Source organism: Heptranchias perlo, chromosome 19 (genome assembly GCF_035084215.1).
Source record: "Heptranchias perlo isolate sHepPer1 chromosome 19, sHepPer1.hap1, whole genome shotgun sequence".
Classification (NCBI taxonomy): Eukaryota; Metazoa; Chordata; class Chondrichthyes; order Hexanchiformes; family Hexanchidae; genus Heptranchias; species Heptranchias perlo.
Window position 1 is genome coordinate 30248196 of NC_090343.1, and position 15928 is coordinate 30264123.

The 15928-nt window shown below is 42.4% G+C and overlaps 1 protein-coding gene across 1 annotated transcript in view; it reads left to right on the forward strand.

Annotated features, from left to right (window-relative positions):
* LOC137335346 (sodium- and chloride-dependent neutral and basic amino acid transporter B(0+)-like) overlaps positions 1–15928 on the forward strand; it is a 123406-nt gene that overhangs the window by 54803 nt on the left and 52675 nt on the right. The window contains exons 4-5 of the mRNA XM_068000680.1: positions 603–734; positions 3363–3530. Coding sequence (XP_067856781.1) covers positions 603–734; positions 3363–3530 — 300 coding nt within the window. The remainder of the gene's footprint in view (positions 1–602; positions 735–3362; positions 3531–15928) is intronic.

Consider the following 15928-nt stretch of genomic DNA (forward strand, 5'->3'; position numbering starts at 1 on the left):
GTGTTCATGTATCGTAGAGAATAAATTTAAATTCGGGGTTGCCTGTATGTGTGGAAATTTAATAGTATTTGATGTGGAGGGGAGAAATTATATAACAATGTTTTTAATCGTTCTTTACTATAATCAAGTAGCATTACATATTTAACTTTATGCTATGGTACCGTACTAACTGCCTGGGGATGTGAGCATACTATACTGTTTAACTGAAGTAATGGTGCTTTTTATTATGCACGAAAAACATCATTGTAAATTTTGAGCTCATATAGTTTCAGCACTACTTTATTGCTGTGTTTCGTGCTATTTCTGTGTAAAGAGTTGAGTACACAGATTGTACTTTCACATCCAACAACAGTTCCATAATGGATTCTATGTAAATTACTTGGCTTTAGTGAAATTGGTTATTTTGTTGGGTGCTGGGGATTAACTCGAGGTGCTGAATATATTTTCAACATACGTTTGTACTGTTATGTTATCAGCAATATATTGTTACTGTTAATGGTATTTCTAATTTCTATTCTAAAATTGCACTAGTAAACCCAGTCACTTTAAATCTATTCACACAATGTTTTTCTGATTTGCTTCACTTTTTTTGTGATGTACAGGTGCTTTCGTTATTCCATATGTAATCATGCTGGCATTTGTAGGGTTGCCAGTGTTTTTCTTGGAATGTTCACTTGGGCAGTTTGCAAGCGTGGGACCTATTTTCATGTGGAAAGCTGTGCCAATCCTACAAGGTTGGTGTTTATATAGCAGCCTGGGGAAATACTTTGTTTTTAGAAACATGAGTGCTAAATTTTGTTGTTTTTTGTTTTCTTCAATGAGAACCAATATAAATGATAATTCTGTTTTCTGCTGGATACATTCATTCTATAGAATTTCTTTGGTGAGATTTTTGCCAGTAAAACTAGTCAGGATTTGCCTGCAATAATTCTCATTTTGCACCTTCAATTGGGTTAACAACCACCATAACAAGTTCAGCAACAGGTCAGGACAGTGATCCAGCTCTGGGCTGCAGGAAACTATAGGAAATTTAAATTCAGCAATGAATGTGTATATTCATATTTAAAAACAAGGCCATTTCTGGATTTTGAAAGACTGATTTATGAACCCATGGCATTAGAATCAAAATATTTGCTCTTGCATGTATAATGAACATCATAGTTTTGAAATCAGAAGGAAAAATTAAACTATGATTCCAGTTTTAAAAATTGTGTGCATTATCTGCCTGTTATTGTAGAGTGTCCTAAAAATTAAATTTATCCATTGGTTAGTACTTTATAGTAATTTATTTGAACATTCAACTTTTGAGATTTTTTATTTCATATGCCTCTAAGTAGCACGAGGGCTTTTGAATAATTTACTGTTCATTTGTTTAAAGTGTCCCTAAGAAGAGTATAGCTCAGCAGATAAAAGTGCTGGTGAATGCACAGCAGTGGACAATATAAAAGTGGTTGATAGGCTTGCTGCTTTGTCCCAAAAAGAGCTCTCTCAAACAAGGCCGATACTGGACTGCTTAATGTAACAATTGCACCAACATACAAAGAATTTAACTGCTCTATCTTTGTATTAACCCCTGCTCCAGGCTGTGCCAATTCCTACCTGGTCATTTTAATTCCATCCAGTGGAAAACTGCATGATTTTCTCCAAAAAGTCTTCAACTAGGCCTTAAAAAGCACAGCAGATTTTTTTTTAAAAAGTGACCAATTTCACTCCACTTTTGGAGAGTGGGGTGGGTGGTAGGGTGGGAACCAGTACAAAAAGGGAAAATCTCGTGGTTTTAGTTTATCTTGCAGATTCAATGTCTATCTCTGCCATTGTTGTGATGTGGAGATGCCAGTGATGGACTGGGGTTGACAATTGTAAACAATTTTACAACACCAAGTTATAGTCCAACAAATTTATTTTAAATTCCACAAGCTTTCGGAGGCTTCCTCCTTCCTCAGGTGAACGGTGTGGAAATGAAACCCTCGAATCCTTCGCATTTGAAAATCACAGAACAATGCCCGGTGATTACTGCCCGTTGCCAAGGCAATCACAGTGAGCAGACAGAAAGGTGTCACCTAAAAGGCCACCGAATATACAAACCCCCCAAAAAAAAGAGAGAGAGAGAAAAGGAAGACAGTCAATGACCCATTATATTAAAAACAGATAACATTTGTTCGCTGGTGGGGTTACGTGTAGTGTGACATGAACCCAAGATCCCGGTTGAGGCCGTCCTCATGAGTGCGGAACTTGGCTATCAATTTCTGCTCGACGATTTTGCGTTGTCGTGTGTTTCGAAGGCTGCCTTGGAGTATGCTTACCCGAAGGTCATTGTTGTTAAACAACATTGTCCACAAACTAAAGTGCAATATAATAACAAGTATATATTATTAATGCTGGAGTTTTTCATGATTTCTTGTTCAAAAAGGGAATATAAATTAATTGAGATTTTGAATGAATACTCTTCAGCTCAGTTGTAGCAGGAATTTTATTAGAAACTCTTGCTGCCCTGAATAATAAGTACCTGAGTCTATTCCTGCTTCTGTATGAAATCAGTTGGCTATTATTAAATTCTTGCCGTGGATGTGTGGGACTGTAAGTGGAGCCACCATACTCATTCCATCCATTGGGCCTCTGTCACATCTCATACCTTGTTGATCCACAGCCTTGATAATGAAAGATCATTAGATCAAAGCGTCTGTGACGTCTCCTACCTCTTGGTCAACAGCCCTATAAATGAAACACAAGACCAAATGAAACACAAGACCAATCAAGATGGGATTGTTAGTGGGAAGAATGTTTGATAATACTGATGGTCACATACTTCCCATGGAGCAGTTAGCTTGCTACAAAATTACTCCATTTCTTTTAAATTTTAGATAGTTATATATACAGATTTTTTTTTTGTTTCAGTTTCATAGTTTTAAAATATCCCCATATTTTTTGTTCACTGAGAGGAATGCAGTTTGTTCCTTTACTCTTTTATTTTTTTTTCTGCTCAGCCCCATCACCGCCACCCCCCCCCCCTCACCAAGAAAAGCATATTGGGACAGCAAGCTGTTGTTTACAATCCAGAATATATTGCAGTAAACTATGCTAACTATGCTATTTATTGAACCTGAAAGAATAGTTAGAAATAAGAAATATGGTTTTGCACTAAATATTTATCTACTTTAATTTGTAATATTTGGTTCAAAGAATAATTACTTGCATAAACTGCAAATAAGGAATTGTGCAAATAAAAATTAAATGGCACTAATTGTCATTGAACCAATAATTGATTGTCTGACCAGGTAAATGTATGTGAAAAGATTTACAGCAATTAAATAATTTACTTCTACTACTCTAACCTAAGCTCCTTTTTCTCAATGCATTTTAAGGTGTGGGTGTCACTATGGTCCTTGTGTCAACAATAGTGGCCCTTTACTACAACTGCATCATAGGCTACAGCGTGTACTATTTATTTGCTTCCTTCCAATATCCCTTGCCATGGTCGAACTGCTTTGATTGGTGGGGTGCAGATGAACTATGCAGCTCGAATCAAAAAGGTATTCTGTCCCCTCTTTTGTTTGAAAAATATAACAGCTACTGGTTCAGCAGAAGTTTTTTTATTCAGTTTGTTTGACTTGTGTGAGAAAAAAACAGTAGTTCTAATAGTGATCTTAATTTGTTTAGATAAACTTTAATTATTTTGGTCATTATAAAGATAGAAAAGAAGCACGTTGCTAAGTCAATTGGTTTTGGATCGCAGTTTAAGTATTTCTTCTTGGGGGAGGGGTACGGACATACGAAATTGATGGGCAGGAAAAGACCAACTGGTCCATTACGCCCACCCCACACCACGATGGCCAGACCATCGTGGCTAATCACTTCTTCCCTCCCCTTCTCCCCCCCACTCCAATCATAGCCACCCCTGCAGCCATGTAATCTCCTTGGAGAGGCAAAAATCAGAAAAAAACCAAGGTCAATAGGGGAAAAAGTACTCCGTAAAATTCCTCTCCAACCCCCACAGGCGATCGAAACCAGTCCAGGAGATCACATGGACCAAGTGTTATCTATAAAGACACTTACCTTCTATATGATACGATCTCTGTCCCAGTCAGGAACTGGTCCAGCTCCCTCTTGAAGGCAGAGAGTCAGCACTCACCACACCAGCCGGCATTGTATTCTAGAGGCTCACAATTCTCTAGGAAAAGAAGACCTGCCTAACATCCAGTCTATTCGTACTCTTCCATAGTTTAAACTTGTGTCCTCTGGTCCTGCCCAACCTGATAAACTGGTTAAACGGTGCAACAAAGGTACACTAGATTGATTCCTGGAATGAGAGGGATGTCCCATGAGGAAAGATTGAGTAGAATGGGCCTATACTCTATGGAGTTTAGAAGAATGAGAGTTGATCTCATTGAAACATATAAAATTCTAAGAGGACTTGACAGGTTAGATGCTGAGAGGATGTTTCCCCTGGCGGGGGGGTCTAGAACCAGGGGATTTAGTCTCAGGATAAGGGGTCAGACACTTAGGACTGAGATGAGGAAGAATTTCTTCACTCAGAGGGTCATGAATATTTGGAATTCTCTACCCCAAAGAGCTGTGGATGCTCAGTCGTTGAATATATTCAAGGCTGAGATCGATAGATTTTTTTAAAGATTTCTCTTAAGAGAATCAAGGAATATGGGGATCGGGCAGGAAAGTGGAGTTGAGGTCGACAATCAGCCATGATCTTAATGAATGGCGGAGCAGGCTCGAGGAGCCGTATGGCCTACTCCTGCTCCTATTTCTTATGTAACCTATCAGTAGGGAGGCTATCCAGCCCTTTAATTATTTTATAAATCTCTATCAGGTCACCTCTAAGTCTATACTGCTCTAAAGTAAATAGACCAAGGTCCTTAAGCCTATCTGAGTAGCTGAGGTTCTTTAAGCTAGGAAGCATTGTTGTAGCTCTCCTCTGGACCTTTTCCAAAGCCGCTATATCACCCAGCATGTGGGGGACCAAAACTGGGCACAGCACTCCTAGGGCTCGATGTTACCAGGGCTGCGGGTTCGCGGCGGGGGGGCTATCCACGCGCCCGGTGAAATTAGTCAGCCTCCCGTGCGATCGTAGCCCAATTGGATCCACTTACCTTCTCTTCCGGGTTCCCCACTGCTGATCTGCGCGTCGGGCGGGCTGCGCATGCGCAGTAAGATCTGTCAGCTGGAGGAGCTCTATTTAAAGGGGCAGTCCTCCACTGACAGATGCTGCAACAAATAGAAAAAATTACAGCATGGAGCAGCCCAGGGGGAAGGCTGCTCCCAGTTTAATGATGACTCACTCCAAGTATCAATACAAGGGGTGAGGAGGAGGGGGAGGACAGAGATCTTCCCCCCGGCGGGCGGGAGGAAGCGGCCTGCCTCTGCCACCAGGAAGGCCTGGCTCGAGGTGGCAGAGGAGGTCACCTGCACCACCAACATATCGCCCACCTGCTTACAATGCAGGAGGCGCTCCAATGACCTCAGTAGGTCAGCCAAAGTGAGTACACTTACTCATTCCCCTACACTCCATCTGCCACATCACCGCCCCCACCCCACACCTCCTTCTGCACTGCCAACACAACTGTCACATCACCCCTCATACCAACTCAAAGCTCATCCTCATCTTACCTGCACTTACTCACCTCGCCAGTCCTCATCCCGCCACTACCGCTCAACCCAATCCTCATACAATCTCATGGCTCTATCTCATACTCACCCTCTCGTGCATCTCTTTCACAGTCAGCCTCACTCAACCTGCCACTACCTGTGCTGCAGCCACAGGACATGCATCAGATATGTGCAGTAGGCAGCGTAAGGCAAACGTACCGAGAGCATGAAGGGGATGCAGAAGGGTGTTCGAGGGTTTGTCATGGTTGTTACTTATATGGAATTTCTGACCAACTCACATTACATATTATATTGGCACCACTACTGCCATGTCTTTGCGAATCTTGTCTGGTTTGTGCAATAATGCCCTTTCCTGAGGATCACTATGAAGACCCACAACTGATGCCACCCATTGTGTCATTGCAGAGTGGGTGTAGGTATATTTGCAGGGCTCTTTTGTGCAGACGGCTGAGAGATGTCAGCGATGTCCCCGGTAACACCCTGGAAGGATGTGGAGGAGAAGTTGTTGAGGGCAGTGGTGACTTTGACAGCGACAGGTAAGAAGATGGTGCTCGGGCCAGCTGGGAGCAGCTTGGCATGAAGGAGGCTGCAGATGTCCACGACTACATGTCGAGTAACTCTGAGCCTCCGTGTGCACTGCTGCTCAGAGAGGTCCAGGAAGCTGAGCCTCAGTCCGTGGACCCTGTGGCGAGGGTAGTGCCCTCTGCGACGCATCTCTCTCTGCGGTTGCCCTCCCTCCTGCTGTACAGGTGGATGTGTCACAGCACTCTGTTGTGGAGCTCCACGTGTCAGAGGTGGACGGCGTGGATGGCGAGGCTGGTGATGCTGTTCGCCCTCCGAGGATGTCATGACTGCAGCTACAGCGGCCCCCATCTGGAAGATGTATATCTGAGGGGGTCCGCAAGGTAGGTACATGTCTCTGGACCCCGGGGCAAGTGTGCAAGTTGGTGACTTTGATTGTCAGGAGGAGGGTGGTGGAGGCCAAACTTTGTCCCAAGTGACAGAGTGGCCTCCTGCAATGAGTGAGGGTCTCCCCCCCCCCCCCCCCCACACCCCACCTGTCAAATGGTGTTCGACGTCATGCACCCCAATACGCCAAAATTTTCATGCACAAGTTCGAGCAGGACTTCTTCACTGCACAGGACCTCCAACCAACACTATACACCAGATACATCGACGACATTTTCTTTCTATGGACCCACGGCGAAGAATCACTAAAGAGACTACACGATAACATCAACAAGTTCCATCCCACCATCAAGCTCACCATGGACTACTCCTCAGAATCAGTTTCTTTCTTGGACACACGAATCTCCATCAAAGACGGGCACCTCAGCACCTCACTCTACCGCAAGCCCACGGACAACCTCACGATGCTCCACTTTTCCAGCTTCCACCCTAACCACGTCAAAGAGGCCATCCCCTATGGACAGGCCCTGCGCATACACAGGGTCTGCTCAGACGAGGAGGAATGCGATGGACACCTACAGACGCTGAAAGACGCCCTTGTAAGAACGGGATATGACGCTCGACTCATCGATCGACAGTTCCGACGGGCCACAGCAAAAAATCGCATAGACCTCCTCAGGAGACTAACACGGGACGCAACCAACAGAGTACCCTTCGTCGTCCAGTACTTCCCCGGAGCGGAGAAACTACGCCATGTTCTCCGCAGCCTTCAACATGTCATCAATGACGACGAACACCTCGTTATGGCCATCCCCACACCTCCACTACTCGCCTTTAAACAGCCACCCATCCTCAAACAGACTATCGTTCGCAGCAAATTACCCAGCTTTCAGGAGAACAGCGTCCACGACACCACACAACCCTGCCACGGTAACCTCTGCAAGACATGCCAGATCATCGACACAGATACCACCATCACACGAGAGGACACCACCCACCAGGTGCATGGTTCATACTCCTGTGACTCGGCCAATGTTGTCAACCTCATACGTTGCAGGAAAGGATGCCCCAGAGCATGGTACATTGGCGAGACCATGCAGACGCTGCGACAACGAATGAACGGACACCACGCAACAATCGCCAAACAGGAGGGTTCCCTCCCAGTCGGGGAACACTTCAGCAGTCAGGGACATTCAGCCACCGACCTTCGGATAAGCGTACTCCAAGGCGGCCTTCGAGACACACGACAACGCAAAATCGTCGAGCAGAAATTGATAGCCAAGTTCCGCACCCATGAGGACGGCCTCAACCGGGATCTTGGGTTCATGTCACGCTACACGTAACCCCACCAGCGAACAAAAGCTATCTGTTTTTAATATAACGGGTCATTTGCTGGCTTTCTCTGCCTTCCGGATGTTTCTGCCTCTTTTTTTTTCTGTTTGTTTTTTTTTGTTGACTGTATATTCGGGGGCTCTGTAGGTAACACCTCTCTGTCTGAACACTGTGATTGCCTTGGCAACGGGCAGTTGCAAAGACTGTCTGTAATCACCATGTATTGTTCTGTGATTTATAAATGCGTAGGCTTCGAGGAGTTCCTAACGTTTACCTGAGGAAGGAGGAAGCCTCCGAAAGCTTGTAAATTTCAAATAAAATCGTTGGACTATAACTTGGTGTTGTAAAATTGTTTACAATTGTATAGTGTCAAAATGGTGTCCTTTGATTTGCACTGAATGGTTCTATTAATACAACCCAATAACTTGTTAGCTTTAGCTACAGTTTCTATACATTGGTCATGAACCTTTAGTGATCTGTGCACAACAACACCAAGATCTTTTTGTCACTCAACCTCTTTCAGTATTGTTCTTTATAAATATATGTGTATTCTGTGTTGGCCTTACCAACATGCATGACACTAAATTTATCTAAATGAAACGCCATTTGCCAATGTGTGGCCCACTCCCCTAGCACATCTAAATCTTTTTGGATTTGATTGCACTCCTCTACCGGTTTAACCCTTTCACAGATTTTGGTGTCATCTGCAAACCTACTTACCATACTCCCCACACCACTGTCCAGGTCAGTAATAAAGACTGTGAAGAGTAGTGGACCTAGGACTGATCCTTGGGGAACACCATTAATAACATGTCTCCAAGCTGAACCCACACTCATTAACTACAACTTCTTGGCTATGGGATTGGAGCCAATTCCTAATCCAGCTTGTCAAATTTCTACTGATGCCACAAGATTCTATTTTGTGAAGTAACCTACTGTGAGGTACCTTATCAAAGAATTTGTAGATAAAATATATGAAGCAATTAACTCTTGGTTATCTGTGCTTTCATATTGGTATGATTTAAAAAATAGGTACCACAGCATCACTAGTACCTCCCTGTGCAAGGCGCACTGTGGATTACTGGAAGCACTAAACTGAATTTTCATTAAGCCATTTATGCTCTTACAGATGCTTGTAGTATTAATCAGCATGATTCATTTAGAGGAGGTGTATGCTTCAATGCCAAACTCTGATATTGGTGGTAGAATTGCAGTATCTGTTGAATAACTAATATATATATACGTAAATTAAAAAAAACAATAGTTTTTAAGTCAATTGCAAGCAAAGTGGCACTTTTTTATAATTAACCATTTCACCGAGGTGATCAGACTACATCTATCATTCCTATCCATCTGCAGCCTAAACTCTATTTCCTAAGCAGCAAATGGTCGAGCTGAAAGGAATAGGCTCATTTTCGTATCTGCCATTAAATGTGACCCAAAGGCATGTTAGTGGGATGCAAGTTTGGTTGGATTAGTGAAATATTTGTACAGGAATAATTTATTATAATTAACAACAAATAAATGAATTGTTATGATAAATTTACAGAAGTCAAGGCCGCTGTTCATTTTAACTTTTTTCAGCGTTAGATGCATCTATGCATTACTAGCAAAACCTTCGAAAAAGTTGTTTGGAGGAAAAGATTTCAGATGTTTGCTTGCTGTAACAAAAGTCTAAACTCCTATGTTACAGTTGTAACAGAGGTAGTCTTCTTAGCTTTTGGATTCCCCAAATCAATAGTAAGCTTTCACCATTGAGCTTTGTTTATTTCAGTTATTCAACTTTTCTTCGTGGTTCATTCTATTGGTCTGTCTTGAGTTGAATATTTCTCCAGCACAGCTCCCCCGTCTGCACCCTTGATAGATTCATGAACTAAAACTTGCCAAGCATGCTGTCTTCATACACAACAAATGTGAAAATAAATCAATGTAAAAATCAGTTTTATGCTAATAATGTTTGTTTTCATAGCTGAATTTAATGGAGTTTAACATCATAGCTTTTTGGGAAGAACAATAATATGTCAGTGAAAAAGGCAGGGCACAGACACCAATCCATGCCACTACCCAAACAAAGGGCATTCCTCACCTGCCTGCCTGAATAACACTCACTTCCTCAAATTGTGGAGAAATTACATGCACAGTCTAAGGAGAGACCTGATGGGAAAGAGGGTAGGCACAAAGGAATTGCATATATTGTCGTATATTGACAGGGCAGTCAAGATATCTGAACGAGGTGAGTTTGTTAAGCCGAGTGGTTTTTTCTTGTTTATTCTTGTGTTGTTGAGAGACCGCTCGGCCAGGACAAAGTAGAGAAAAATAAGAGCTACCAATTTCAACATTCTTTGTACAAAGGGCATTTCCACAACTATAACGTTAAGATATCCTTGGATTTATGAAAATGGTCAAACAATGGGAAACAAGAGTGCGCATAAATTATAAATAAAATGATTATCCGCTAAAGTGTTGTTTACAAGAATTAATTACACAAACCTAGGTTGAGAAAGAATAACCTTTTATTTTCAACAGATTTATTCAGACAAAAATGTTAACAAATAGGAAATGATGCAAGGCTGTATTCTCATACATATGTGAATGGGCTGATGGCATCAGGTAACTTGTTTGATGGTATTGCTTAAACATATTTTATGTTAAAAAATCACATCAAGAATTTATCTGGTTTCATCTTATGATGTGATCATATTGATTTTTGTAGTTGTGGGCATTGGTTAAAAAAAATGCTTTTGAAGCTGATTTTCAGCCAATTGGAGAGCAATTATTTGCAATATGGACCTCATCCCTAAATTGGATAGTGCATCTTGGCAGGTTCAGAAAAAAGCAACATATTTAATACAAATGATAGTAAAGTTAAAATAATGGGGAAAAAAGAATGGGAAGAAAAAAGGAAGAGAGATAAATAGAAGTAATGTTTTTATTTAAAGTTATTTGGAAAATTCTGAGGGTTGATATTGCGGTGAGAAAACTAATTCTGACTTTGGAATAATTTTTTAACCGTCTGCACATGTTTCCTCTTCTAACCATGATGCATCATTAGTAATGACTTCTGAAATATACAGCTTTTTATTCTGTCATGCTGGTGACTAGCATTATGTTCACCGAGGAAAGCGCGTGTCTTCGAATTGGAATGACAACTGAAAGCGTACTGGGTCAGATGATATTCAGACTTTTCTAGCAATGGCTGGCTTGTCCCTCAGTGAATCCCGATAAGTACATTTCAGATAGTTGATCTTGTATCCACACCAGAAATTATTTCATAAACTACCTGCTGTCTTTTACATTGATGGAATTTAGTGATTAGATTTTTGTTTATTCAAATTGGGTCACGTGATTGGTTAGGCAAAGTTAAACACCATTAGATGGGTTTATTGAAAGTGAATCTATATAGTTATGTTTTAGCAATAAACTAGATTAATAGTCTAAATAAATTCTAATTGAAACAAATCTTTAAATGAAACAAATTTATTATATATTAAATCTGACATGTGGTGCACTCATTTCATTGAAAACTCATTATAAGTACCTGCAATACTTGTTCCTCGCATAAGTATTTTTAATATTTAAGATGTCCCACAACCTGTGTCACACACAACAGTTGCTATTTTATAGTGAGATTATATCACTTTTGATTGTGCAGTCTGGGCTCTGGGCTCTCACAAATCGTGCAAAATATCTAATAATATTTTTCGTCCATTTTTTTCTTAGCAACTGAAATTTCTAATATCCAAAATAAGGGTTTAAACAATTTTTTTTTAAAATGCATCTTTCACAACAGCATGATTAAAGTTATCCACTGTCTTGTCGTTTGTGCCTTTTAATACCTTCATTAAAGTTTTTACATAAAGACATGGGGCCCGATATTAGGAGGGAGGCGGGTTGGCAGCGGGGGGTCGACTGGGCGCGTGGGTAACGCGCCCAGTGAGATTGGTGGGTTTGGCACACGATCGTAAGTAAATTGAAGCCACTTACCTTGGCTTCCGGGTTTCGGGCTGGAAAGCTGCGCAGCGGGCGGACTGCGTACCTGCATCATAGGCTGTCAGCTGGGGAGCCCTATTTAAAGGGCAAGTCCTCCACTGACTGATATTGCAGAAAATAGGCAAAATTACAGCATGGAGCAGCGTGGGAAGAAGGCTGCTCTCAGGTTTAATGATGCCTCACTCCAGGTCTTACTGGATGGGCTGAGGAGGAGGAGGAGGAGGAGGGAGATCTTCCACCCGGCGGACGGGAGGAAGTGGCCTGCCTCTGCCATCATGAAGGCCTGGCTCGAGGAGGTCACCAGCACCACCAACATATCATGCACCTGCATACAGGGCAGGAGGCACTTCAATGACCTAACGAGGTCAACCTAAGTGAGTACTCTTACTCATTCCCCTACACTCTGTCTGCTCCATCACCACCCCCACCCCACACCTCCTTCTGCACTGCCAACACTACTCTATCACATCACTCCTCACACCCACTGAATCCTCATCCTCATATTACCTGCACTTCCTCACCCCCCAGTACTCATCCCACCACTACCACTCAACCCAATCCTCATACAATCTCATGGTTCTGTCTCATACTCACCCTTTGATGCATCTCTTTCACGGTCAGCCTCACCCAACCTGCCACTACATGTGCTGCAGCCACAGTGCATGCATCACGTATGTGTAGTAGGAAGCATAAGGCAAACGTGTCGTGAGCATGAAGGGGATGCACAAGGGTGTTTGAGAGTTTGTCATGGTTTTTACTTATATTTAATTTCTGATCAACTCACATTACATACTATATTGTCACTGCTACTGCCACGTCTTGGCCATTCTTGACTGGCTTGTGCAATAATGCCCTTTCATGAGGTTCACCATGAACACCCTTGATGCCACCCATTGGGTCACCCTACAGTGGGTGTATGTGTAGTTGCACGACTACTTTGTGCAGGTGCCTGTTGCGCAGCACTGTGTTGTGTAGCTCCACGTGGCAGAGGTGGACGGCGTGCCTGGCGAGGTTGGTGATGTTGCTATTCCTCCAATGGAGTGATGAATGCAGCAATGGACCCCCCCCCCCATCCTGACGGTGTGAGTGTGAGGGGGTCCGCAAAGTAGGTAAATATGTTTGGACAGCAGAGTTTAGGGTATGATGTAATGATTTGGAGTGTGGAGACAATGGTGTGGCAGGCAAAACTTTGCTTGAGGTGACAGAGTGCCCTGCTGCAATGAATGAGGGTTTACCCTGCACCTGTTAAATGGACCTTTGCAGCTGCCACTGGCTGCTGGCTGCAACATGTCTGTTTAAACAGGGACTGTTTCCCCCAGCATGGGAAACATGTTCTGGGTAGTCCAAAATCCGAATCCTCCTAAAATCTCCAACTAATGAGGTCTGTAAACGACCTCAAGTACCCAGATAATGATCTTAAGTGGGATCCCGCTTTGATTGCCGGTGGGAGTCCCGGATGCGGGGGCTGTGCGCACACCGATTCGTGTCATTAAGGAACATGGAAGTTGGAGCCGGGCTCCGGACCCGCTCCGGGAATCCCCAATTTTAGGAGCCCCACCACCACGAATGCACCCGCTCGGCCATCCGAAAATTGACCCCGTAGACACTCCCAAAAGCCTGTGCTTGCAGATAATGGAGGGCAATTTCCGCAGAGGTTCACCTGCTTGTCTGCTGTAACTTTAGCGGAAGAGCCACAGAAGCCCAGATGAACTGCGGAAATTCACCCCTGATATTTTTTCCCAAAGCAGTGATTCTGAGTTTCTCCTCCAGCATCACCTGAATTGTGATTGTGCAATATGCCTAATTTTCCAAGTTGCATTAGTACTGTTCATTCAGCTGTACTGATAGAATTTATCAGAAATTGCTGGAATGTTCCATCAAAATTATCTGAAGAAAAGCTAGAAGACAAATTGCAAAATCTTTATTCAGGTAAAATTTATATTGAATGTTTTTTAAGAGGCTGTGTGTGTGAAAAGATGACTGATCACCCATCTGTTGTAGCTTTTATGTTCTATAAACTTCAAAACATGCATTAAGCTCGTAAGTGAATTTGACTGAATTTTTCAATAAAAGGTTATATTTTGAAGCAAACAGCCCTTTACTTATCATTCTTGATTAGTACCTGTTATGTAGATCATTAGAAAATGTCAAATTCTAATTGCTATCAATTGTATCAGCCTTGACTCCATAATAGCAGTCTCGCATCTGAGTCAGAAGGTCTTGGGTTCAAGCCCCACTTCAGAGACTAGAGCACATAATCCAGGTTGACAGTTCAGTGCACTACTGAGGGAGTGCTCAACTATTGGAGGTGCTGTCTTTCAGATGAGATGTAAAATTGAGGTTACGTTTGCCCTCTTGGGTAGAAGTAAAAGATCCCATGGCAGTCTTCGAAGAAGAGCAGGGACTTTTTCCAGTGTGCTGGCTAGCATTTATCCCTCAACCAACAACCAAATCAAGATTATCTGGTCATTTTTCTTATTGCTGTTTGGGACGTTGTGGTGCGCATATTGGTAGTTGTGTTTCCCTACTTTGCAATAGTGACTACAGTTCAAATGTACTTAATTGGCAGTGAAGCACTTTGGGAGATCCTGAGGTCATGAAATGCACTATATGAACGCTATAATTACAACCTGTGTTTTGTTAGTAGTAATTAGAATGTTTACATTTTCTTATAGTTATGAGAGAGAGGAGACAGCCACAGAGATACACCTCCAGAAACTAATCACAAAACACAAAGTTAGAAAATCACAAGCCAGTGCTGCTAAATCCCTCCCAATCATGCAATGTCAGGCCCATACCCTTTCCTTACTGCTGACAGACACCATGGGGGTGATTTTAAACCCCAAGAATGGGTGGGTTGGGGGCAGGTGGAATTTTAAAATAGTTGTTTTTTGGGTCGCAATCGCAACCCGGCTTTATTTCCGGGATTAACGTTGGCGTGTAAAGGTACAGGCTTCCCACTGGGAATGCAAAGTCTGAAAATTTTGCAGTTGCGACCCAAAAAAACAACTATTTTCAACTCCCACCTGCCCCCAACCCACCCGTTCTTGGGGCTTAAAATCACCCCCCAGGAATCCACCAGGTAGCCAAACCTCACATTCAACCCCAAGTTGTACCAAACCTCAAGTTCACCTTCCACAGCTCTGCCAAATCTTGAGTTCCCCTCCCTACAGTGACGCCAGATCAAAAGACCCTCCCAGGCTGCCAGATTCCAGCCACATCATTGCAGTAAGGTCAAATTCCGGGACCCCTCCCTGCAGTTCTTCCAAACCTATTTCTCAATGCTACCAGAGCCTAGGACTGCCCCCATTGCTACAAAGGTGCAGTTAAACCCCATTTCCCCTCCCCAATACTTGTTAAATACCAGATATTTACCTTGATGCACCTTGCTGTGTATTCTCGGCTTTAACAATTGTAAGGGATAAAAATTAAATACATAGGCAAAGGAATATGTATAAAATGAAAAGGTAATTCCTATACAGTTTTCATATAATAATGAAGAGTTCAATCTCCAAAACACCAGTAAAAATCGAGAGAGAATGAAATTTGACTTAGTCACCATACACCATTGACCCTGATATTATTCCTTAAATGGTATAAATATCTCTACTAGTCTTACTTAAATGTATATGTGTACTGTGTGAACTATTAAAAGATTTGAGATTTCTTGCTTTTAGATAATTTGGACATCAGTCATGTGTAACTTTTGGACTATTCTTGACAGCACCAATGCCTCAGGAATTGGTTTTGGAAATAAAAATAAACTGCATAATTATGTAATATAAGCACTACTTGTATGTGTAAAACACTATAGGAAGTGAAAGAAAGAAGAAAGAACACACTTGAATTTATATAGCACCTTTTAAATCCTCAGGATATCCCAAAGTGCTTCACAGACAATTACTTTTGATGTATAATCACTGTTCTTCTGTAGGCAAATATGGTAACTAATTTTTGCACAGCAAGGTCCCACAAACAGTGATGAGGTAAATTAAAAATTATTAAGTTTTGGTGGTGTTGATTGATGGATAAATGTTGGCCATGTTAATGAGAGAGGGAATGGTCCGATTCAGTTTTT